This window comes from Camelina sativa, chromosome 11 (assembly GCF_030686135.1).
Source record: "Camelina sativa cultivar CO46 ecotype springtype chromosome 11, ASM3068613v1".
NCBI classification, from domain to species: Eukaryota; Viridiplantae; Streptophyta; class Magnoliopsida; order Brassicales; family Brassicaceae; genus Camelina; species Camelina sativa.
In genome coordinates, this window is record NC_141890.1 from 11,705,342 (window position 1) to 11,731,457 (window position 26,116).

General features: G+C 35.6%; 5 protein-coding genes across 6 annotated transcripts; 3 read left to right on the forward strand and 2 right to left on the reverse strand.

Annotated features, from left to right (window-relative positions):
* The first annotated feature begins 992 nt into the window (after nt 1–992).
* On the forward strand, nt 993–2,238 carry LOC104723067 (E3 ubiquitin-protein ligase BOI). The gene is made up of 2 exons (XM_010441359.3): nt 993–1,143; nt 1,244–2,238. The coding sequence occupies exons 1-2, from the start codon at nt 1,088–1,090 to the stop codon at nt 2,100–2,102; spliced, it is 915 nt and encodes a 304-aa protein (XP_010439661.1). The 5' UTR covers nt 993–1,087; the 3' UTR covers nt 2,103–2,238.
* A 5,864-nt stretch (nt 2,239–8,102) lies between these two features.
* Nucleotides 8,103–9,832, reverse strand: LOC104723068 (fe(2+) transport protein 1). The gene is made up of 3 exons (XM_010441360.3): nt 9,056–9,832; nt 8,796–8,945; nt 8,103–8,710 (listed from the first exon to the last, which is right to left on the reverse strand). Exons 1-3 carry the CDS (start codon nt 9,635–9,637, stop codon nt 8,405–8,407), a joined length of 1,038 nt encoding a protein of 345 aa, XP_010439662.2. The 5' UTR covers nt 9,638–9,832; the 3' UTR covers nt 8,103–8,404.
* A 2,288-nt stretch (nt 9,833–12,120) lies between these two features.
* On the reverse strand, nt 12,121–13,635 carry LOC104723070 (fe(2+) transport protein 2). Its single transcript, XM_010441361.2, has 3 exons — nt 12,979–13,635; nt 12,714–12,863; nt 12,121–12,580 (listed from the first exon to the last, which is right to left on the reverse strand). Exons 1-3 carry the CDS (start codon nt 13,582–13,584, stop codon nt 12,275–12,277), a joined length of 1,062 nt encoding a protein of 353 aa, XP_010439663.2. The 5' UTR covers nt 13,585–13,635; the 3' UTR covers nt 12,121–12,274.
* Nucleotides 13,636–14,756: 1,121 nt separating this feature from the next.
* On the forward strand, nt 14,757–17,588 carry LOC104723071 (E3 ubiquitin-protein ligase RSL1). Of its 2 annotated transcripts, none has more exons than XM_010441363.3 (4): nt 14,757–15,127; nt 15,529–15,987; nt 16,097–16,866; nt 17,002–17,588. In XM_010441363.3, the coding sequence occupies exons 2-4, from the start codon at nt 15,553–15,555 to the stop codon at nt 17,402–17,404; spliced, it is 1,608 nt and encodes a 535-aa protein (XP_010439665.2). In that variant the 5' UTR covers nt 14,757–15,127; nt 15,529–15,552; the 3' UTR covers nt 17,405–17,588. The 2 variants fall into 2 exon arrangements, with proteins under 2 accessions (XP_010439665.2, XP_087330691.1); XM_087474565.1 differs by having other exon boundaries at nt 14,762–15,127; nt 15,534–15,987.
* A 1,576-nt stretch (nt 17,589–19,164) lies between these two features.
* On the forward strand, nt 19,165–25,585 carry LOC104723072 (uncharacterized). Its single transcript, XM_019233124.2, is given in 16 exon segments — nt 19,165–20,561; nt 20,649–21,387; nt 21,473–21,679; nt 21,762–22,000; nt 22,286–22,503; nt 22,505–22,677; nt 23,095–23,204; nt 23,206–23,583; nt 23,631–23,830; nt 23,924–23,987; nt 24,028–24,116; nt 24,193–24,522; nt 24,625–25,107; nt 25,190–25,285; nt 25,287–25,426; nt 25,429–25,585. Coding segments are annotated over 16 exon segments (4,068 nt in total). The 5' UTR covers nt 19,165–20,015; the 3' UTR covers nt 25,485–25,585.
* Nucleotides 25,586–26,116: the final 531 nt, after the last annotated feature.

Genomic DNA, 26,116 nt, shown 5'->3' on the forward strand with positions numbered 1-26,116 from the left:
AAAGTCTCGGATATGCCACGGTGCAACATGACATGGCCAAACATGAGCTTTTGCCACATGTTAGAAAGTAATTTGAGAATTTATCATGGGGGTTTAAATTTTAAAATATAAGAAAACTGAAGAAAAAAAGGAAGAGAGTTTGCATGTTTGAAAATCTATGAAATTTAGTTACAGTTATCACAAAATAAGGAAACATTAATAAGATAGATATGGTTTGACTATTAGAGAGGTTAAATTGGAATCTATCTAAACACAAATACAGTGAACTACATATCTTTTCTTCTTTTCTTTTTAGAGAAAACAGCTTTACAAATGCTTCTTATTTTTTTATAATGGAAATACAGCTTTGCACATTTTAATTATTTTTATCTTTTGAGTTTTAAAATAAATACAAAAAAAAAGATGAACCATAAAATAAAATCTAATAGCTAATGTTAATATTGTGTCATTAATTAGCCGAGTTAAACCGACATCTTAGATGGTTGATTTGTTGTTAATAAAATATACTATGTGTATATATTATTGTATATTGGGAAAATATTATATTGATAACATAATGGTGCTTTGACTAGTGAAGTTGACTGTTATCTACATTTATGTGGCTGTTGCTAAGGAAACATACATGAGTGCATCAATTAAAAAGAAAGAAATATGACAAAAAAAATTACTTTTTACAGGCCCAATATTGCGAAATTCAAGAAAGATAGTTGTATATGGTGGATTAAAAATAAATAAAAAAGCAATGTATTTGGCTTTTTGTAAATTACATATTCTATTTAAGCTCATAAAATTGTCTTTGCCAATATTCTAATTTATTAGCATATAATTCAGTAAAACTTTTGAATTTCTAAACATATATGGTAATCATAACCATAAAAATCAATATTTTATTTGACTTGATAATTATTCAAAATAAAAACAATAAATGTGTATTTATAGAAAAAAAATTGAAAATATTGACTTTTTCTCTCCCTTAAATAAAAGCCAATCCCATAGATTTCTTCACCAGTCGCCACAACTCCTCCTCCCTCTTCTTTCTCTCTCCCTCTCTCTCTCTCTCAGAATCTCTCGGAGCTTTTAAACAACAATGGCTGTTGAAGCTCATCACTCGAACATTTTCTCTCAGTTAATATTATCAAACAGGTAAATAATCATCTTTATTTTTATTTTTCTTCTTGTAAACAAAATTTTCTCTATCTATTTTTTCCTATACTAATCTTTTTTTGTGTGTGTTTATTTGCAGAGATTGTGTTAAGTTCCAACAAAACATGAATCACGGCGAGTTTAATCTCGCCGGCGGAGAAGTTCCGTTAATAACCGGAAACTCTCTCGCCGTTGATCCTTTAGCTGCAAAAGCTAACTTCAACACTTCTTACAACTTCACTGCTCCTCCAACGTCAACAAAACGCCCGCGAGATTTTCAATACCGCTACTCAGACGCTCAGTTCGCGTCTGCGGTTAAACGGAGGTCCGTAGCGTTTGACTCATCCTCGCCGTTGTCGTTGATAAACGCTGAGTTCGTATCTCAGATCCAAAACCAACAACAGACGGAGATCGATAGGTTCGTAGCGCAGCAAACAGAGAAGCTAAGAATAGAGATTGAAGCTAGGCAACAAACGCAAACGCGGATGTTTGCGTCTGCGGTTCAAAACGCTATAGCCAAGAAACTTAAAGAGAAAGACGAAGAAATCGTACGTATTAGGAACCTTAATTGGGTTTTACAAGAGCGAGTGAAGAGTCTTTACGTGGAAAATCAGATTTGGCGCGATATCGCTCAAACAAACGAAGCAAACGCTAATAATCTTCGGACAAACCTAGACCATGTTCTTGCTCAACTCGAAACGTTTCCAACCGCTTCAGCCGCTGTAGAAGATGATGCGGAATCGAGTTGTGGAAGTTGCGGTGACGGTGGTGGTGCTGAAGCGGTTACGGCGGTTAGTGGCGGCTGTAAACGGTGCGGTGAGAGAGAAGCAAGTGTGTTGGTGTTACCATGTCGTCATTTGTGTTTGTGTACAGTTTGTGGTGGTTCGGCTTTGTTACGAACTTGTCCGATTTGTGATATGGTCATGAACGCTAGCGTGCATGTTAACATGTCTTCTTGACCATTTTTTTCCTTTTTCGTTCGTTACTTTTAATTTATTTTGTAGTTATTCTTCGTTAGGATTTAAAGTCGCAAAGAAATAGCAAATTGATTCTTTTCTTTTTGTAAGTACTGGCTATAAATTAGTTTTTCGTTAATTCTTAATTTCTTATGATCCTTCAATGGAATCCAAAACTGGAAATTGCAAAAAAAAAAAAAAAAAAAAAAAAAAAAAAAAAAAAAAACACTAAATAATTTAAGTCGAAGAGAATATAATTTTTTGAAAAAAGACTTGAATGAATTCAAAAAGATTCGAAATTTGTTTTGAAAAGTAAATATTCCAGAGTTCTTTTTGAGTTGCACCGTTGTTTGGTTGCTTATTCTCAAAGTTGATCACATGAGTTTTGAATTATCTAACTCCTTTTTAATGACTTTTAGAATGTCGAAATATATTTAAAAAAACTATCTATAGATATTATAATATTGCAGTTTTGCAATATCTTTTTATCTTTCCAACCCCGCAAAAATAAATGAAACCAGAAGAATCATACTTCGCTATCAAAAATTAAGATAAACAATGAAAATGAAAAAAGAAATAGTCTGAATTCGATTGCCTCAACGACATTTTCAGTTCATAGTCATTATAGTTGTCGTGTACTAAATATTTCAAATTCGGATCATATCATGTGCAGTGCATGTCTAGACAAAATACAATACCCCCACTAAAATGGGTTTTATTGAAACTATATATATTTAATTCTGTAAACGAAATTAGAACGATGAATACGATGTGTGAATTCACGAGTTACGATGATTGCGTCCAAGAAACGTTACCATGTCTCTATCTAATAATTTAGTCTATAATTTTCCCTTAGAATATACCAAAATTAATTAATTTTGGATTAAATGGCACGTACATAAATAGTGGCCAAAATGAAACTGGTACGACTCTGAGATCATTCGTAGATAAATTATTTTAAGAAAGAGTTGAAATCACATTGTTCCATGTCTTCGTTTCTTCCCCATACTTGTTTTTTTTTTGGCGCCATGCCCCTACTATATACAAACATAGTTACTTATTTATTACCCTCACCCAAAGTTCTATGTTAATGTCACCTAACCCTAATTTGTTTATATTTTTTAATGTCACATAGTGATTTTTGCAAATAATATTGTTAATGACTAATTAGAGCTTTATCTATATTTTACTTCTACAAATCATTGGTGTATTAGTATTTTACTAATTGTTTTAGATGAATCAAAAAAGATCATGGTGGTTATTATTTGTGGAGATTTATAAAGCTTTTCCAAAGTTTGATCTTTAACCCTATTTTAAATGATAATTATCGTTTAATTTAGAATAATATCATACAACCCAAAAATAGAATTATGAACATCACACTTGTTTTTTGGAATACACCACTTTCTGACATAAACATATACTCAAAAACAAAATAAAGTTAGTGGGATATATAAACATAAAAATCAAATTTTATACAATTTCTCTGCATTTAAAATTATTACTAAACGTTTAACAAATATAATTCTACTTTTGCAGATTTTTTAGCACAATCGACTCTACTTCCCAGAAAATGATTGACAAAAATTATAGCTATATGCGAGTAATATATAAATATTAAACAGAAAAAAAAACATAAGAAAATTCACTAAGTTAAATAATTCTGTAAAAAGGCCGACTTCTCAAATGGGCTGTCCTAATTTTTCCAATCACCATCTATTATGCTTTAGATTTCTTAATTATTGGTACTCTAGATTTGAGAGATGGGAAGAAAAGCATTACTCTAGACTTTTCTCTTCTCTAGTAAAACCCTAGATCTACAATGTCGCCGTCGCCGTGTCCGTTTGCCTCTCCGCCGCCCTAGGTTTTTGCTGGTAGTGTGAGAGAGTTCTGTTTTCCTCTTCTTTTGTCGCTTAGTCGTAGTAGTAGGTAACCCAGCTCATCCTCTCCAGCGTGGCGGACGACGAGATCTCGGCTCGCCTTCCTCTCCGGTGACTGATGGTGGTTCGTAACTGCTTTGGGCGTCCTTCCTTGCAGTTTCGAGGAATCCGATCTGAGTTTTGGATCGCGACATTCCTCCGTTTTCCTCTACCCTTTCCCCGGAGACGTCAGCTGCTCGGAGGTTCATGATCGAGTCATGGTCGAGTCGGGTCTTAGTGTCTTCAGGTTGTTGGGAAGGCATCAGGGTGTGTCGGTGGCCGAGATTTGCAGACTTCCACAAAGCCGACGTCCTCATGAGAGCTTCCTCAACTTCCGTTGTCATTCCGACCAAGAAACGAGACAACGAAGCAGCTTGGCCAATCCGGATACGCACCGTGAGGTGATGATATGCTAATATGTGCTTCAATCGCTTATCTCGAATCGTTTAGCATTTTGGTCTTGTAGGATTAGTACGGAAAAGCTTAGCTCTTGCGGATTGTTTTCGTGTCTCTTGGTCGGTTCAGTCGGATGTATTGTCCGTTTTAGGTTTAGGACCGGAACATTGAAAGCCAGGAATTCCAAACTTTTCTGAGGATACGCTTTTGGGTGTTGATGCTATTGGGACAAGTTTTACACGCTGATCATGAGGATCCTATAGCTTGGATTTGATTTGATATTCAGTATTAGTTTTGGCATTCTCTGTGCTAGTATTTGCTTCGAGTCATTAGGTTACATGATTTCACTCCGAGTTGTGGTGTGTTATCTATCTTGTCGTGGTTAAAAAATGCAATGGTCATCGATTAGGTAGCGTTGGTTCCGCTAGTGTTCCAGGGTTGTACTTAATCAACCATTGCATTTGTTTTTAGTCCAATTCTATAGAGGCGAATGTAATGTGCCTTGGATTTGGTTGTAATATTTTGGTTAATGAAGAGTTGTTGTTGAGCCAAAAAAAAAAAAAAAAGATTTGAGAGATGGAAAAAAAACATGAGACGGCAAGATTACATTGAGAAGAAAAAGGAACATAGAAATACCATGAGTCGTGTGACAAATTCCCACTACAAATCTACCAAAGAGGTGTGTTATATATAGTGTGGTAGATCCATAAGAGAGAAACTCCAACCATAACACACCAAAATTACCAAATTTTGACACTAAATTTAGTATTTTGGTATCTCAACTTTTTTTCCATCACCAACCACAACAGCAATACATTTGATTTAAGATTCACTTTTAAAAAAAAATAGTTTGATAAACAATAATTTTGTAATGTTATGTTTTCACTATTTTATTGAACTTTAATACGAATTTTTAATTTTAATCAATCTGGTATTTTTTTTTGATTAAAAACTATATGAATTATATTTTCACATTATATTAATTATAGTTAACAGTTGATATTGTTAAATTTAGTAAGATAGTTTTATAAATCTTGGTAATATATTATCTTTTAGCGGACAAAACAATAATTTAAGTATATTTTTAAATTAAAACAAAAATAAAATAATATTTCTTTTCAAACGTTTCATGAACAGTGTTACACTATACTGTTCATAAAACAGTAAAAAAATTAGAAAAATTGTTAAAAATACCTATTTTGAGATACTCCTATTAAAAAATACTCCTTTTTGAACATTTTCATTTTTACCCTTTTTTACACATTTAGTATATGTTAAATTAATTTTTAAATTTTTTTTTAGGTTTGAGTTTTCTATTTTACATTTAGGATATAGTTTTGAGGAAACAGAGTTTAATACTTGGAGTTTAAAGTTTAAAATTTAGTTATTTTATACATAGAAAAAAAAGTATTTTGGAAATAAACAATATAAAATGATATTTTTGAAAAATAATATAGGAAGATGGATATTTTAGAAAATGCCCTAAAAAATTATTAGAGTATATGTTTTACCTTTTGGTTGAAGTATATTTGCACTATATTTGATATTTTACCGTTAGCTCTGAAGTTGGTCGAGAACAACTAGAATGAGAAGAGAAAGCAATCATCCAAGTATCCAACCATATATATTTTTTTTTCATACGCAAAACTTTTTGTATAGCATAGAATATCAAAGAATTAACGTAACTTCCCGACCACCATCTCTTAGTGGGCTCTATGTCCACTCCCAGTCCATGGGCACACTTTCTTTAATGGGTCTCACATCCTCTCACTATGCCCGTGAGGCCATCCATATCCGACGGTCAGTTTGCTACGTCCGAAAGGCTTTAAAGACTTGTTACCGTCCCTACAAATCACCACATGATCTTTCCCTGTGTTTTGTCCTCACTCGCACAGTTCTGACAGTCACTTTCCGGAAAGGTCACCCATCATAATACTACTCCAGCTCAAGCACGATTAACTCTGGAATTCTCTCAGATCCCTTAACCGAAAAGATAGGTGTACTTTGATGACATAGGTGACCAAATCAATTATTTTAAATTTTTCTGCATGTTCCTAAAACCGGAGTGTCATACTTAAACCTCGAAAGTTTTTTTGTTTTTTTTAAGGACAGGTGTTGCACCCGATTACAAAGCACACGACAACAACATATGAAAAGAGAATCAGGTAAAACCAGTACCCAAGATGATCGCATACTTTCGGTAAATTGTGAAATTACTTTTCGTAGCCATGGAGTTAATGGCTAGAGTGACTAGACCCGTAGCATTGCTATGGATCAGTCGAACTGAAATTTGTTGACTTACGGTTTTATATTCAAGATATTAAAACGAAAATTAGTGGTGGCATAAGTTTTTCTCTAGCTAATTTATGGCTATTTTATCGGGTCTAGCACTCTATCCACTGATTACATGACCACGAGCCTCTACATATTGTGATATGTTTACACAAATTATACCTTTGTTGTAACAGTTGGCACTACTTTGCCTAAATTATACTGAATACATAGATAAGAGAATCTGAAGACCAGACATGTAAAGTGATGGTCATATTCTTCCAAAATCGCTGGTTTTGCCAAATAATTTTGAAAGAATTATTGATATTTAACGAAAGTCCTACTTTTTATAGTATAAGCTTTCAACAGTTTTGTTTTTCCTCTCGAAAGCAATAGAACTTTGGAAATAGTAAGATATGTTAATTTTGGCAGTATTGTCTTTTCTTTTTTGGTTTTATGCTAATTTGGCAGTATGCTATATATAATTCTTATTACATGACATTCGAATTCTCGTGAGAGCTTTGAAAACTGAAGCACCTTACGTGTGTTTCGAACCGCCCAAAAGATGTATGAATCAAAAAGAATCATATTTCTTCATCCGACTAAAAATATTGCATAGTCATTATCGTTGTCGTGCAAATAAATATCTCAGGTTTGGATCATGATATCATGTGCCTTGCATGTATAGACAAAAGAAAAACAAAACCTCATAAAAGTTGGATCAGAATAGATAATGCTTCAATTCAAGTGAAGCACATTATTTGTGGAGTTTTGAGATGCTTAATAGCGGTTTTGAGACTCTAAAATCGCACATCATGCGATTGTTGTAGTACTATGGTTGTAACAGTTAATAACTTCACAAAATGGGCTGACTTCATATATGGGCCGACAGACATATGTTATCCAAGTAAACCAGAAGTTTTGGAAACCGACTGAATCTGGATTTCTATCTGGCTATTTTTTGTTTGAACTTTGACTTTGATTTTTTATTTATAATAATAATTAAACAACTAGATTTCTAGATAAACCAATAAACCATTCGGTCTTAACATTAAAACCACAATTTTTTTTTTAATTTTATATGAATACTAGGATGTATTAACGCATTGGTTCAACTGGTAGATATATTGATTCATTCAACTGAACCGGTTCGAACAAATTTTCAAATCATATTCTAAAATCAACTAGCAGAATCAACAGCTAGCTAGTAGTACTGTAATACATGATAAATTTGATAATTAAAGCAGTATGGTGGGCAATGCAAGTGATTGACAATGGACCAATCAATACCTAGTATAGTAAACATAGAAACTTATAGACTGTGATTATGATTAGTGTTCCAAGTATTGACATGCAGCTTTACCGAATATAGATTACATAGCAAAAAATATATGTTATTTTCTTTAAAATACTTATCTTGCAAACAACATTTTTTTAATTTATTTATATGAGATATACGAAAACATTACACGATCGATATTAACTATATTGTCTTGACAAAAAAAGGAAAATAAAAACACTATGAATCGCGGGACCTATCACATTTAAGTATCTACCAAAAGACATGTACCTTAAAGTGTGATAGATCCACGCAATGACACAAGTCTTTTGTAAGGTGGAGAAAAAAAACGGATAGAGGATCGAGACATAAACCTAAAACGGTTTTTAGTTCGACAATGAAATCCACATGATTCCAAATCCAAATATCCGAAGAATTTGTTAAGCCCATTTGGCGATTACAGACATTCCACCGCACCCGAGAAGAGCCGCGACGAAACACTTGACCTGCATTTTGATGCTACCTTGAAGCTTAGGTCCCATGAACTCAGCAGCTAAAAGATCGACGAGCGCCATGTAAATCAGCAATCCAGCGGAGCATGCATTGAGAAGTCCAACCGTGATCAAAGCTTTTGGACTATTATCTTGGTAAACCGTTGATAGAGCGATCCCTAACGCTATTCCGAATGGTGTTGTCACCGCGAAAAAGAATGCCATAAGAAACTTTTTCATATTCGTGTACTCAGCCTGAAATGATATTTTAACATTAGATGTTTTGTATATATTAACATTTGACGAAAAGTAATATTTTCATTTATATATTTCTATTAACCTGGAGGATGCAACCGCCAAGACCCATGCCTTCGAACATTTGATGGAAGCAAAGAGCTGCAATGAGTCCTTTAATGGTGCAAGTGTCACTAGTTGCTCCTAGAGATAGTCCGATGACCACAGAGTGAACTATGATCCCAAGTTCCAACACCTAGATATCCATAAAATTAAATTACATAGTATTTTGTAATGTATCATTTAAAATGATAAGGTCAATTATTATCCGGTTCCTGAAATTTCCATAGATATATATGTACTAACCATGGCAATGACCCGGAATCGCAAGAGTTGTGCATTGGCGGAATCATCTTCTTTTACTGGTAAGGTGACATCATTTGCTGGACCGTGGCCATGGCCATGGGGAACGATCCCAACTGCGTGCTTGCTTGTGTAGAGGCTCGTGGCCATGGAGTCAATGGCTAGAGTGATTAGACCCGACAACATAGCGAGAAACCCGGAGAAAGGAAATTTATGCCACGGGTTCTCTTCCAGACATATAGATGACAACATTTCGAAAGAATCAGGCAAAACATGCATAAAACCGGTTCCGAGAATGATCCCGGAGGCGAAACACTTAACGATAGTGAAGATGTTTCCGTCTGGTTGGAGGAACGAAACGTTACGGCTAAAGAGAGGAGCTCCGACACCAATCATGCTTGCAACGAGGATAGCGGCGATTGCTATGATTTTGAGAGGCAAAGCTTTAGCTTTGTTGACGCACGGGTTCGCTGACTCGCTTCCGCATTCTTCCGGCGCCGTTGAAGTTGCTGGGGAGATTGCGAAAGAGACAAAGATGAGTACGAGGAAGATTGTTTTCATGGTTAGTGTTGAAGTTGAAGCCATTTCTGTTTCCTCTTTTTTTTTTTTTTTTTGCTTGTTCTTTTGGAGTTTTGTATGTTTAGATTGTTTAATGCTTCTGTCTTTGGACGTACTAGATGAGCCGGTTTATATAGTAATGTGTGCCGGTTGTTTCCATGCCATTTATTCTCGATGACGAAAGAGAAGTAGTAATTTACTCGTTTGCTTCCGGTGTGAAACGAGAAAATAAAGTAATTAATAGTTCAAAAATAGTAATGAGAGAATTATATATGAAAATCACCTAGATTTTTTATTAATTATATATGATATTTTTATTAAATCACCTAGATTTTTTATTAAATCACCTAACTTCATGGACTTTTGAGATTTATATAATCAACCTTTGATAAGTTATTTAAATATATTTTCCTTGCATTTGGTAGTTTGGAGTTCTGGCTTTAGCGGATGAGTACACGTGCATGGAATTGTTCACTGCCCTGATGGAACAATATTCTCAATTATTCGGTTTCCTTATATTTATTTTGTTTGCTCATAGTTTATATGTTATATCGATAATAACCTCACCAACTGATTATATTCTTAAGGCGTTTCAGTTAGTCAACTGTCAAAATGTCTTAATTTTGTATTACATTATATTGTAACAATCACTATATATTATTTCTTCTATACAAAATATATGATGTCTAAATGAAAATTTGTATGTTTTAGAAAAGAATCTATGGTATGTTTCTAGATTTTATTTCAGTATATTTATTTAAAACAACGTTCATTTAACAAATTTGATGGAAAAACAGTTTTATCATGTTAATTATCTCCGAGTTTTCAGAATATAAATATAGTTACGTAAACATTCGAGTTTTTAGATTTGAAAAAGGCTATATATATATTTCGAAACTAACATTTATATTATCGTTTAAATGCATTCCTCATGCCGTTTGCCGAGCGGTCGCGAAGTCAACCCCATGCGTCTTCTATAGTTCTGCATTAGGTCAACTTTCACAAACGTTTACAATCTTGTACACTATTTAAGTTTAAGCTGTAGAGTTAGGTTAATACTTTATAGGATTGCTACGAGCACAACATCACACGTGACGAGCTCGTGCTCGGTGTATGGTTGCAATCCAGTCACCAAAAACACTACATATCGTACATATGTCATTATCAATTAATATAGTTACTTCTATGTGTCTATCTATATATGAATAACCATATATAACTGATATAAGTGATTTGTCAGCTGTCAAAAAAAAAAGAAGAAGGTGGTTTTTCATTTTTGAATTGAATTTCTTCATGGTTTAATAAGCATAAAACACTTTAAGTTTTTTCTGAAAGGGTAATTAGTGACAAATCGAATTTCATGAAGTGGGGTATACAGTAAATGTTTATTTCAATCAATGTTTTCATGTATTAATACGAATTCTTTTTTTTCATGTCGTTCTGAAAGAATCTATTTTGCATTGTTATATAGAAGAAGGAATAATTAATCAGATTGTTTGTCATGAAAGTAATCATCATCAGAATCATAATTAAACATAATAGTTGACAAAGAAAAATCATAGAAAAAGATAATTCTTTACATTGTCCAGTATATTCAATACTGTCCATGCCGAGTATGTACCCAATATTCCACGGCATGCCTCATTACTTAGTCAACTTCGGTTAGAATTTTCACATTTTTATTTTATTTTTTAAAGAATGAATAATAAATATGCATCAAATTTGATTTACAGTACTGTATTATTAATTTGTACGATTTAGTTCCCACGTTTTCATATGGTTTGGTCGAGCACGAAACAAAAACGTGCCAAACGCATACTCCACCGACGTGACAAAATGGTTATGTGTCGATTCGTAAACTTTCAAAACCAGATATTAAAAGTGTGTATGATTTGACAACCATAATGCTAAAACTACATTAAGCCTCATTTGATATGCTTCAACTATTTTTATTGATTTAAGTATACTCTTAAGCTAATAAATTTAAATCTTTGGAAAGAAACAGTTCACCTTGTTTCAAGATATTCAAAATTTACAAGTACTGTATTTGATATGACTAGTTGTATGGAATCAAACCTGTATGGATTTTTTGTTAACAAATTAAGTCCTTAACTGTATATACAGTTCCAGCGGAAAACTGAGATGGAATGAAATAGGGATACCTACAAATCTGTGTGCTAGTTTGAGCAATTCCATACGTACAAATTTATGTGTTTCTTTTTTGAATTTGTTATTATTGGTTTAATTATTTTAATGTACTTTTAGATACGAGTTCTTAATGTTAAAATGTTGATATTAATATGTTGTAGTTTAAATCAAACCATTTTAAGAGTATTTTGAAATTGCCATATCCGTGTAACTATAGTTTCAGACCTATCTTTTTCTCTTTTATAACTAACATGGACTATCAACAAACCTCAATAATTAATACATGCCATTCCAAAGAAGAAAGTAAACATCACATTCTTATTAACAATGTTACATTGCCATAAATAAAGATTCTTTCAAACTCTAACAATGCCATATATTGCCATGTGAATATATATCAGTATACAAATTAAAATAATGTATCAAACTTTAAAGAACCCTCAAATGTACAAAGGTGAAACTTAGAAAGTAACAACAAATAAATTAAATAATTTATTAATTGTGTTGAAAGAGTGTCTAAGCCCACAAGGCAACGACCGACATTACGGCGCAGCCGAGCAAAGCCGCCACGAAGCACTTGATCTGGAGTTTGACGCTGCCTTGGAGCATTGATCCCATGAACTCGGTAGCTAGAAGGTCGACGAGGGCCATGTAGATGAGCATCCCGGCCGAACAAGCATTTAACAGTCCAATCGTAACTAATGCGGTTGGACTGTTATCTCTATAGATATTCGACAATGCGATTCCAAGAAAGATACCACAAGGTGTTGTTCCAGCGAAAAGTAATGCCATCAAGATCTTCTTCACAGTTGTAAAATCTGCCTGTTTACATAAATTAAATACATACAAACGTAAATTTTTAATTGATATAAACTATATACTATATATAATAAGTGTATGTGGTTCAAAAGAGAGAATATTTTTTTACATAATAAATGTATATATGTACATGTACCTGGAGGATGCAGCCACCAAGACCCATTCCTTCGAACAAGTGATGGAAGCACAGAGCTATGATGAGTCCTTTAATGGTACATGCATCATTAGTTGCTCCTAGAGATAGTCCAATGACAACCGAATGAAATAAAATCCCAAGCTCCAATACCTATTCATAAAGTTCAAGTTAGCTTAAAGATGGAAATATAAATCAATGTATGATTTGAATTAAAATACTACGTTGAATTCAAGACCGTTTAATCTTATTTTGGAAATGCACTAACCATGGCAATAACACGGTACCGCAAAAGTTGTCCATCATCTTTAGTTGCTAGCACTACACCATGACCGTGACTGTGATTGTGGCCTACAATGTGAATTGCCTTCTCTTGATCAATGTCATACTCGTCAGGCACTGGTCCAACTGTGTTCTTACCAGTATAGAGGCTGGTGGTAATAGAGTCAATGGCTAGAGTGACTAGACCGGACAACATAGCGACAAAACCCGCGAAAGGGAACCTATGCCACGGATAATCGCTAAGACATTCCGATGACAACATCTCGAAAGAGTCAGGCAAGACATGCATGAAACCGGTTCCAAGGATGATTCCGGAAGAAAAACATTTTACAATCATGAAACCATTGCCATCGGGACGGAGGAACGAAATGTAACGGCTGAAAAGAGGTGACGCTACGCCTATCAAGCTTGTCGTAAGGATGGCTACAATGGCTACGATTTTGAGTGGGAATGCCTTAGCTTTATCGACGCACGGATTGTCCGACCCGCTGTCGCAACCTTCCGGGGAGGTTGAGATCGCCGGAGATACGGTAAAGGTGAACAGGATTAGGAGAATGTAGACGAGCTTCATGACTAGTTTGGTAGTAGCCATTAGTATATAAGATTTAATTTTTTATAATAATGTATGATGTGTGATGAGATCAATGTTTTGTGTTTTGGTTTGGGTTATATAGAAGATTTGCCGGCTTCGTCTCGGTGCTGATTTGGAAGGTCAATGTATAAACTAATGGACTAAATCAATAGAAAAAAGGATAGCACTAGAGAATCGGAATCCTGATTTTATTGATTGTATGTATGTATGTACATTATCAGATAGAAAAGTTTCGAATTGTATTATCTTATCTTTGTTTAATCATCGGGTGGACCGGTGGAAGAAGCCTGGAAGGTGCGGATCATGCCAAACGAATGAACGATACATGACGTTTCGTATTATTTTACTGTAAAAAAAAAAACAAATCGAACTAGCTTTGAAATGCATTGGTTCATCATTTGTCGCTAATTCCTACTACAAAATTTGTTTATGGTTTTTGTTATTACTAAATTAGGAATCACTAATAGAATATATCTATCTGAGCAGCTCATCTATTGATATTGGGCCACATTGGTTTGTCTCAGTAGGCCCATATATTGCATCTTTCACATGGCACCACCCTCAGAAGAAAATTGCTTGCACATTGAAAAGTAGAAAATGATAGAGATTGATTACTCTAGTTTCAGAATTTCTCTTTTGTTCTATTTATTTAGTTGATTATATAGTAAAAAAAATACATAGTTTTGTTAATTTGCCTTGGTTAAATAGTGTTTCTTCATAGGCCACCACAACACAACACTGCTATAAAGCTAAGTCTCACAATTCCCATTTGAATTTTAAAGTTTAAAATAATTAAGCTAATGATTGCTGTCTCCATTTTCAAACTTGTTTGCTGCCACAAGTGTCCTTTAGTGTCTTCTCTAGCAGCAAATATAATTATTTTTAAAATTTTCATTTTTGTACTTCCTTTTGCTTATCTTTATTGAAAGGAATATAACTATTGGATGATAAAAGACAGAAAAGGAATAAAAATAAATAAAAGGAAGTTACTACAGCTTTTTTTGTTCTATTTCTCTAATGAGAGGAGACAAAGCCCATGTGCTTACTTTGATATCTTAAGCTATAATTCTTCATGCTCAGAGACTTCTAATCCAATTCGATTAGAGAGGTTCAATTATTAAAATTCCTAATTATATACTTTAATAAATAAAATACTTATTGGATTAAGAGATACTTCATTGTGGAAAAAATGTAAAAACTTACAACACAGTGCGAGAATGACAGCAAAGTGAAGCCAAAACTCAGAAAAAAAATAAAAATTAAAATTAAAAAAGAGAGAATAAAGAAACAAACAAAAAAAGCAAAACTTTTCTCTTACGCCATTCGAAGAAGGAGAGAACAAAAACTCAGAAAACAACCGATGATTCTTCTTCTTCTTCTTCTTCTTCTTCTCTTTCTCTCCACAAATCTCAGTTGAAAAATCCAAAACAATGCAAAAAAAGTAAACTTTGCTTTCTTTTTTTTTTTCGTCGAGAAAATAAAAACTGAGATTTTAAAGATGTTAGCTTATTAGTGTTTTCGAAGTGTGAATATCCCTCCACTGGTAAGAAACCTTCTGGGTTTTTAATGTTCTTGGTCAATGATTTACTTTCATTTCAACCGATCTTGTTTTATTAGTAAATCTTCTAAATTAAATTAGCTTTTTTTTTTTTTTTTTTTTTTTTGGTTTCTCTCTTAAAAACGTATGTAATAATTGAGAGAGGGTCTGGTTGGTGTTAGTGGGTCAACTACAAATCGAGCTGTTTCTTTTATAATTTTCTCTGATTTATGCTGATCTGTTGATGTAAAACTTCGTTAAGATTAGCTGTTTTAGTGATCTGTTCATTCTTTTATCTTCTCCTTTCGTTTCTCTGTATATGGTAGAATTGAGATTAGATGATACAGATCCGATTTGGGTTTCTTTTAGTTTGTTGCTAAGTTAAGAAAGTTTCTACCTTTTTGTAGTTTAGTTGGGGTTGTTTTCCAAACATGGAAGATCAAGAAGTTTCCTGTGAATGTGAGGAGCTTCTTCCATTGAATCACTTAGGAGATGAGGAGGAGTTTAGAAGCTGTTGTGGTGATGAAGAGGTTTGGTTGAAGGAGAGTGATGATGACTCAGGTAAAGTAGCAGAAGAGGAGAAAGAGAAAAAAGATGAACTTGATGATGATTTCTCTGTTAAGGTGTTCTTTAAAGGAGTTTCGATATCCGAAAGAGGAGATTCGGGTTCTGGTTATTCGGGAATTGGTGTTGTGTTGGAGGGAAGAGGAGATTTTGAGTTGATTCAGGTTCAGAAGAAGTTGGAGTTTTATGTTGAAGAGTCTGTAGCTAACTATTTAGCTTTGATGGATGGTCTTGAAGTAGCTTTAAAGAATAATTTACGCTCTGTGGTTGCTGTAACCGACTCCGAATTGCTCTTGAATCAGGTAAAGTCTTCTCTTTTTTAGCTTGTTAAAGAGACTTGCTTTTAAATCAAATGGTTTCGTACCTCTTTGTAGGTTTGAGCTCATGTTTTTATATGAATTTGCTTTGCAGATAACTCGTGAGGAGCAGCTCGAGATCCCTCTTCTGGTAGCTCTGAGAGAAAGGGTAATGGAGAAAACAAGTAACCTTGATGGGTTTGTTCTAAAGCTTGCTCCTTTCTGTGATCTTGATGATGCTCTAAGCTTGGCTCAAGTGGCGGTAGGAATCGTTTCTTGTAACCTCGATGAGGATAAACCAACTGAGAACTGCTCGATCTGCTGTGAAGACCGTCAGTCTGAGATGATGCTAACATTGAAGTGCACTCACAAATTCTGTTCCCACTGCATGAAAACATACGTCGAAGGGAAAGTACAGTCTTCAGAAGTTCCCATCAGGTGTCCTCAAGTGCAATGCAAGCATTATCTCTCAGTCACGGAATGCAAATCGTTTCTGCCAGTCGCTACTTTCAAACTATTCGAAGAAGCAAACGTGCGTAGTAAGAACAATGGCAAGATTTACTGCCCATATCCCAATTGCTCTTTTCTGTTAGACCCGCAAGAATTTCCATCATCAGGAAGGGCAAGCTCAAGCTCGTCTTCTCATGAGTCAGAGAATAGCTGCTGTGTGGAGTGTCCGGTCTGTGAGAGGTTTGTGTGTGTGGACTGTGGTGTTCCTTGGCATGCGTCTATGAGCTGTGAAGAGTTTCAGATTCTTCCGGTTGATGAAAGATATCCAGATGATATAACATTGCATCGCTTGGCGAGGTATAAGAGGTGGAGACGGTGTCAGCAATGCCGTATAATGATCGAGCTTGCTCAAGGCTGCAACCACATGACTTGCCGGTATGACACACATATATATCTATAGCTACATATTTTTTCCGTATCTACTACACATATTTGAACCTCCAAAGTTAGGTTCTTTGCTTTGTGATTCTTACTCATGCAAATGTCAAAAACTCTCTGTGTTATTCGCAGGTGCGGGCACGAGTTTTGCTACTCGTGTGGAGCAGAGTACAGAGAAGGGCAACAGACTTGCACATGCGCTTTTTGGGACGATGACGAAGATCAAGAAAACTCAGTAGAGGAAAACACAATCCAAGAAGTTGAGCAATGGCCTTGGGACACATTTAGCACAATTCCAACTGTAATGGACGCTTACTCTGAGCAAGAAAGATCTCAGCTTGCTCTGATCCAAAGGTTCTTAGCAGGTGGAGGTTTTAGTCTCAGTGATCACCATACTTCTTATCAGTCCCCACCTCCCTGTACAGAGTCATCGTATGTTGAAGCCGCAATGAAAGATCTTCATCAGCTTCCTTGGCTTGAGAGGTTTGTGTCTGTTATAAGTGATGATTACTATGAAGAGTATAATAGCCAGTGAAAGGAGTAGAACGGGTAATTTAATAGCTTTGAGGATTCGGTTTGGTTTGGTTCTGAGAGGCCAAACGAGAGTATCTCGCTCTCGAAAGAAATTGTTGGGAGGGGGGTTTTAGATTCTTGATGAACTCAAAAAAAAACAAATTGTGATGAAACTATTTGCAATTATAAAGGAAAGAGTTTGATCATCCTACAAATCCTGCAAGAAAGGTTAACGACTTAACGTCCTGACGGACTTTTATGTTCATATTTTTGGTGTTATGTCGTTTAACGTAAAGGCTAATTAAAAACACTTAAAGCCTACGAAATCAGGTTTGTGAACCGTTCACGAGTGGGTGTGTTAGTGAAGAAGAGAAGACAGAGTGCAGTTCTTTAGAACTCAAATATAAAATGATATTACCACATATAAAGTGAACTCAAACAGTAGCAACAAGAAGTTTTCGGAATGGAGATGACTTGGGGACTGTAAGTACAACGTCACACCATATAACCTTCCCACGAATCTCTTGCCCGTTGTGTCTTTCAAGTACGATCTCAGCAGTCAGCACACCAAATCATCTTCTTCTTAGTAGAATCACCACTGGAACGCACATCCTCCTCCCAGCAGACCACAATCTTTCTACCATATACTACACCGATTAATTAAAATATGTTATTTACTAAATCGTGTTTGTTTCTTTCCTCGGTAGCTAAATTTGATAATAATATGTTTTCTAAAAATGTAATAAAATTTAACATACGAAAAAAAGTTGTATTTAATAGAAATCCATTAAATAATCTATGTACCAATAAACATATCAATAAACATATTACTACTAGCAGAAAAAAAGTTGTATTTAATAGAAATCCATCACAAAAATTACTACTAGCAGAACTTATCAATAAACATATAAATCTAAAACAGTTGTCTTTGAAAAATTAATCAAAATGAACTTGGTTATCATCATATATACCAAGTAACTAAAGTTGAAGTGTGATATATTCAATTACTATACATGTTCTTCTAATAGAATACAGCAAACTTCAAATAGACTTTTTTTTTTTTTTGGTCTTCAAATTGTAGAGGGGCCTACTTATTTGGTGGGTTGCCGCATTATTTCCCCCTCTATTCTCACCATTCTCACTTTTCCAACACAGACTTTTAGCCTTTGAAAATAACAACACAAAAAGTTAATTCTTAATTTAACTACATGAACTTATGTTTTTATCCTAATTCATACACCTCCAATTGAAATTGATAATCCCAACTGCTAAACCCGATCAAACCACAAAATCGCGTTTAACCCAATCACAATCACGTTTACCCGTTTAATCCAAATAACCCGACAAATAAGACGACATCGATTCTCTTCTTCTTCTTAAACAAATGATAGGTTAGGTATTGGAAGAACATTCTTCACCGGTTTTGAATTCAAAGAAGTTGTGTTACATTATGCATTGAGGAAGAAGAAGAAGAAGAAGAAGAGAAAAGATGTCGTCTTATTTGTCGGGTTATTTGGATTAAACGGATAAACGTGATTGTGATTGGGTTAAACGCAATTTTGTGGTTTGATCGGGTTTAGCAGCTGGGATTATCGATTTCAATTGGAGGTGTATGAATTAGGATAAAAACATAAGTTCATGTAGCTAAATTAAGAATTAATTTTTTTGTGTTGTTATTTTCAGAAGCTAAAAGTCTGTGTTGGAAAAGTGAGAATGGTGAGAGTGAAGGGGGAATAACGAGGCAACCCTAGTACTTATCAATCTACTTTTCAATTTGTGTATATTTTTCAAAGCTGACGTAACTTTAAGACGCCATCGACCCACTTCACCCCAACTCAAGTCGTCCTCAACTGCTGACGACACTGCTTACGGTTTTTGTATCGTCATGAAAATTTAGAGAGATGAATTTGGCTCTTTTGTGAAATTGTTATCCAAAGTCTTTTACTATTTTATTTGGTCTTTCTTTTTGTCCAAAAAAAAAAAAAAAAAAAAAATTGGTCTTTGTTTAGGCTCTCTTCATGATCTTCCAAACAATACAATTAAATTAGTAATTTGACACGTTGTATAATCAAGAAATTAGTGAGTTCTTGTTTTGTTTTGTTCTTCTTAACATAGAGAGACAGAGACCAGTCAGTCTTGTTATTTCTCACCTTTAGCTTTAGAGATAAACTCTGATTTGTTCTCCTATCTGTTCTGAGATCGTCTTCTTCTTATTCTCAAGATATCAAGCTATGATTTTGAAGACTACCCATTTATTCAGCTCTTTCCCTTATGTTTCAAGATTCAATTAGGTTGTTTTTTTCTCTCTTTCTCATCCGCCATTTTCGTTGACTTTATGAAGCATTTCTCAAAGGTGGTCTTTTTTTCTTTCTCAGTTTGACTCTGTTCTTCACATTGATTCATTGGAAACATTGAATTCGTAAAGTTCGGATCTTTTCTTCAGGGCTTGATTAGTTTCATCTATGATCTTGTCTGTATTGTTCATACCTCAAAAAAAAAACCACAGACACGTTTTGATCCAATTACTGTTCGATTGATTCTTGTCATTGGGTTTAGATTTAGGGGTTTTGTATCCCTGAGGGTTTGAAGGTTAAAAAAGAGACTTTGAGTGATATATTCTGGAGGGGAAGACAATGGCTGCAACTGCAATGGAGCCATCTTCATCTATAAGTTTCACATCTTCTCACTTATCCAATGCTCTTCCTCTTGTTACAACAAATCATCACGCAGCTGCTAATCTTGAAGCTGTGAGTTTAATCAAGCTCAGCTCTAACTTGGAGCAGCTTCTCACTAACCCTGATTGTGATTATACTGACGCAGAGATCATCATTGAAGAAGAAGCTAACCCTGTGAGTGTTCATAGATGCCTTTTAGCTGCTAGGAGCAAGTTTTTTCTTGATCTGTTCAAGAAAGATAAAGAGAGTAGTGGAAAGAGTGAGAAGAAACCAAAGTATCAGATGAAAGATCTGTTGCCTTATGGAAATGTGGGACGCGAGGCGTTTCTGCATTTCTTGAACTATATCTATACCGGGAGGTTGAAGTCTTTTCCTGTCGAGGTTTCCACTTGTGTTGATACAGTTTGTGCTCATGATTCTTGTAAACCCGCCATTGATTTTGCTGTTGAGTTGATGTATGCTTCGTATGTGTTTCAAATGCCAGAGCTGGTTTCATCGTTGCAGGTCTGAGATCCTTTGGTTTTGATATATATATATCTGTTATTTGTATTCATTAAGATTCTGATGTTGTGTGTGTTTTTGTGTCTGTAGCGGAGGCTTTGTAACTATGTTGAGAAGTCACTAGTCGAGAATGTTATTCCGATTCTCTTCGTTGCGTTTCATTGTGATTTGACTCAGCTTCTTGATCAATGCATAGAGAGAGTGGCGAGATCAGATTTAGATAGATTCTGTATCGAAAAGGAGCTTCCTTCCGAAGTATCAGAAAAGATCAAACAGCTTCGACTTAAGTCCATGAACGTCTCCGAGGTGGCGGATAAATCGCTAGAGAGAACCGGGAAAGTACTCAAGGCATTAGATTCAGATGATTTGGAACTCGTGAAGCTTCTTTTGACTGAGTCAGATATAACTCTAGACCAAGCTAATGGTCTGCATTACGCAGTGGCTTACAGTGATCCGAAAGTTGTGACCGAGGTTCTTGATCTAAACATGGCTGATGTGAATTTCAGAAATTCCCGGGGGTATACGGTTCTTCATTTTGCTGCTATGCGTAGAGAGCCAACAATTATCATATCACTTATTCAAAAAGGAGCTAATGCTTCGGATTTCACGTTTGATGGACGCAGTGCTGTTAATATATGTAGGAGACTCACTATGCCAAAAGATTATCATACCAAAAACTCAAGGAAAGAACCTAGTAAAGACCGCTTATGCATCGATATCTTGGAAAGGGAAATTAGAAGGAATCCGTTGATTAGTGGGGATACACCTACTTGTTCCCATTCGATGCCCGAGGATCTCCAAATGAGGTTGTTATATTTAGAAAAGCGAGGTATTGACCCACTTCGATATATATATCTCATAGCTTAAGGTTTGATGAATGGTTATTAACATTCTTGTATGTGTTATTATTGCAGTGGGACTTGCTCAGTTGTTCTTCCCAGCAGAAGCTGATGTGGCTATGGACTTTGCTAATGTTGAAGGGACAAGCGAGTGCACAGGTCTTGTTTTTCCACCTCCATCAAATGTTACAACTGGAAACTTGGGTCAAGTTGATTTAAATGAAACGCCTTATGTCCAAACGAAAAGAATGCTTACACGTATGGAAGCACTCATGAAAACAGGTAAATGCTTATTAAGGAACTTTTACTTTCAAGTTCCCTTCAACTCATATCCTGACTGATTCAAAACCGTTCAACAACGCAGTTGAGACAGGACGGAGGTATTTCCCATCTTGTTCTGAGGTTCTGGATAAGTACATGGAAGAGTATATGGACGAAGACATCCCAGATATGTCGCATCCGGAGAAAGGCTCTGTGAAAGAGAGAAGACAGAAGAGGATGAGATATAACGAGCTGAAGAACGATGTCAAAAAAGCGTATAGCAAAGACAAGATTGCGCGGTCTTGTCTATCTGATTCATCACCAGATTCTTCTCTTAGAGAGGTCTTAGAGAACTCAACATAACCTGTCTTGTCCCATATGAAGTAATGCTACTAGAGATAGAGATAGTTTCATTGGGAAGAAATTAACTATTTTATAGGTTGATTTAGAAAAAGATTTAAGATTCAAATGCTCAAACCTTAAAACAATTATTTTAGGGGAAGAAACCTTAGTTCATCTTCTCCCACAAGGCACCCATGTTGCGATAAATCTTTCTCTTGCATTCATCTGTTCAGATTCGAACTCGGTTGTATTTTCTGATTCGACGTGTATTTTGCTTTCTGTAAGATAATGAATAGTCGCGAAGGCCTCTACGTGGCTGATGACGACGACGATGATGATGATGATGATGATGATGATGATGATGATGATGATGAAGAAGATGAAAGTGAAGATCTCGAAGACTTAAGACGCGCCTGTACTGTCTCCGATGCCAAAGGGACGCCATTGAATTCGGAGAACGATGAAGACGATGACTTGGACATCTTAGGAGAATTAAGAACCAATTAGCTCCACGGGTTGTTTAGCAGTGCCCTTGGATGATTTGGAGAGTGAAGACGAAGACTTCGAGATGATTCGGAGCATTAAAAGAGAATTGGTGTCCATGGACGAAGACGAAGATGGTGCATTTGAAGCCCTTGGCGTTATTCGTAAGCGATTCTCTGCTTATGCAAATTCCGGTGAGCTCTGATTTGTTTTTTCTGGGTGTTACCTTTGAAATGTTGACTCTGCTTTCAAATGATAAAAGATAGCTTTGCGGCTGGCAAAGATTACTTTGGTTCTCTTCCATTTCACAACTATGGAAGGTAGTTTAGGCTATAAGTAGAAGTTACACTCAGTGTGAAAGGTTTCGACTTAACGCATACATGTACTCTCCCTGATGGAATAATGTAGAAGGTCTTCTCGTAGTCTTCTTGTCTAGCTTATGTTTGATTGTTATTATGACACTTGAAGGGCCTTCCTTGTTTTGCATTAGGCTGTACATTTCAGTTCATGATGCAAGGGTTTAGGTTTGCTTGTCTTTAATCGAGTGTAGGCATAGTTGTATGCCTCTTTTCTTTGAACTATATTCGTGATTTCTTACTATTGTTCTGCAGATGTGGAAGGAAATTTCATGAATGATTCAACCCTGAAGAAGAATTAGCAGGGTCATGCCTCGGATAATGAACCTTCAACCGAAATATTGAGTAGATCTAATACTTGTGAAAAGCTTTCCAGATCAGGGGAAATCAGTTGTCACAGTGCCAGATTCAGATACTTCCGTTGAGCCTCTTGACCATTTGGTGCAGACATGCCAATCTGAAAGCTCAAGTTTCCCTGAAGCTGCAAAAGCCTTTGTTGATGCAATCCGGACGAACAGGTCATACCAGAGCCTTCTTCGAAGAAAACTGAGTAAAATAGAAGCAACAATTGAGCAGAACGAAAAACACAGGAGAAATGTTAAGATAGTTAAAAAGATTTTCAAACCTTCTTGCAAGAGAATAACTAAACAGGCCCTTTCTCAGATGAAAGATCCTCGTGTCGAATTGATCTCAACACGAAAATCAATGTACACACTTTGATCTTATTTTTCTTGCCTCTACTATGTTTTATAGTCATTATAAAGGTACTCTCCTCCTGCTCTTTGTTGTAGGATAATGATAAAATGACATCTCCGTTGATGTTAGGTCCACCGGAAAACGCATGTGTTGCAGATTATAGGATGGCACTAGAGAAATATCCAGTTTCAGAAGATCGCAGAAGTTGGACTACTAAGGAGAATGAGAATCTTGCAAAAGGTCTAAAACAACAAGTTCAAAACACACTCATTCGTGAAGCTCTTGAACAGTCCAGGTACTGCTTCTTCTTTTAAAGTACTATCACATTCTGGTGCCTAGTACTCTTTATACTTGCTGTTTATGATATATTCTTCTTTTTACTTAACAGTGACTTGGAAGGATCTACAGATGATATAAACACCATTCTTGAAGAGATGAAGAATCTTGAGAGCAATTGATTGGGAGCAGTTTAGGCAGTTTCTTGAGAGATAAACACCAGAAATGATTAGGCAGTTTCTTCCCAAAGTTAATTGGGAGCAATTGGATATCAAGAACCGTTCTGCTGCAGAATGTGAAGCCCGGTAAGTTCCTCCTCTAGTTGAACTTCTGATTGCTAAGATAAAATATCAACTTCTTATTTTGTATACCTCATTGTAGGTGGATGAGCTCGGAAGACCCATTGATAAACAATGGTCCATGGACTGTAGCAGAGGATAATCACATACGCTTAATTACACAAAACAAGGGTTTTACAGACTGGCTAGACATTGCGGTATCGCTAGGAACAAATAGGACTCCATTTCAATGTTTGGTTCGATATCAGAGAAGCTTGAATCCATACATATTGAGAAAAGAATGGACTGCAGAGGAAGATGACCAACTCCGTGCCGCAGTAGACTTGTTTGGCGAGACTGACTGGCAATCTGTAGCAAATGTCTTACAAGGAAGAACTGGACCTCAATGCTCTAATAGATCAGTGATCTTCATGTAGCTTGGTTGGAAAAAGATTCATATGTTTCTAAACAACTCATCAATTCAGATACATATTTGAATGGTGTTATCTTATTCCCTGCTTCTCTATACTTTCAGATGGAAAAAGTCACTTCACCCTAGCGGAACAAGGAACCGAAAGTGGAGCTCAGAGGAAGACAAACGTTTGAAAGTAGCTGTGACGCTCTTTGGAACTAAAAACTGGCCTAAAATTGCTCAGTTTGTTCCTGGACGGACGGGTACTCAGTGTCTAGAGAGATGGGGGAACCCTTTAGATCCCAAACTTAAATTTGGGAAGTGGACCAAGGAAGAAGATGCAAAGTTGGGAGAAGCAATGAAAGAGCATGGACATTGTTGGTCCAAAGTCGCTTCATATATGTCTTGTCGCACTGACAATCAGTGTGCGAGGAGATGGAAAAGCTTATATCCTCACCTAGCGCTTCTTAGACAAGAAGCTAGAAGGTTACAAAAAGAAACTACTATAGGTAATTTTGTTGACCGGGAATCAGAGCGTCCTGATCTTGTCGTAGGCGATTTTTTAGCACTAACCGAGATATCTCTTGAGCCAGAACGCAAAGCAAGGTAAGTTAATGAGATATTCCTTAGCTGTTGATTACACTCACAATGCTTTTGTGGATCTAAATTGACGTTTTTGTCGATGCAGACAGAAGAAGAAGGCAGATGCAGAATGCGAGGTTGAAGCAGTTTGTGCTGATACAGAGAGACAACCAAAGAAGCGGAGAAAAGGATTAGAGAGATGTATGTAGACAAGAAAATGAGACTGAAGACAATGTAAAGGAGAAGAAACGAAGACGAAAACGCACAAGTGTTGCAGAAACATCAAATAACAGCCCTGTGATAACCAACTGCCCTCAAGTCAAAATTGGTATCCAGAAGCTTAAGCTAGGAGGAAAGTGTCTGCATTAGTTCTTGCCGAGAACCAAGTTGCACCAAGTTAGGTTTTTTTGTTTGTGCTCTAGAAAATTTTGTAATATGATAGAAAAAATATATTTTCAATGATGCTAACAACAGAGAAATTGAGTACATATGCATTTTTGTAGCTAAGCTTTCAAGTTACGACATATTCTTTAGATCAAACAAGCATAGGCTAATGTCATGGATCTTGAAGCAGCATACTTAGCCTGAAAACTGGGTGGATTCTGCATACAGACATGAGTAAATTGCGTTTATTTAGTCAAGCCAGATTACCATATGCTCGATCGGTGGTGTTCTAAATTCCCTATTCTTGGAGGAGATACTCAATGCCATTTCAACAATGACTAGTGTCCCTAAGGGTCTTGCACTCTTAGTTCAAAACATCCTTGGTTGTTATCTTCCTTTTAAGTTTTGGAATATGTACCATTTGAAATGTACGATTGATATAAATTGAAAATTCACATGACAGACCTCTATATACAAACTATATTGCAACGGCCTAAGTTGTGAAAAATCTACTTGAAAAAGTGGATTAAAAAACTTAATAAGAGTCTCCGTTCCTTTTTTAGGCAATAAAAAGTCTCTGTTCTTATTGCTATCATTTTAAAAGAAACGTACTAGATCCAATTGGTTTTGAGTTTTGTGAATATTTGAA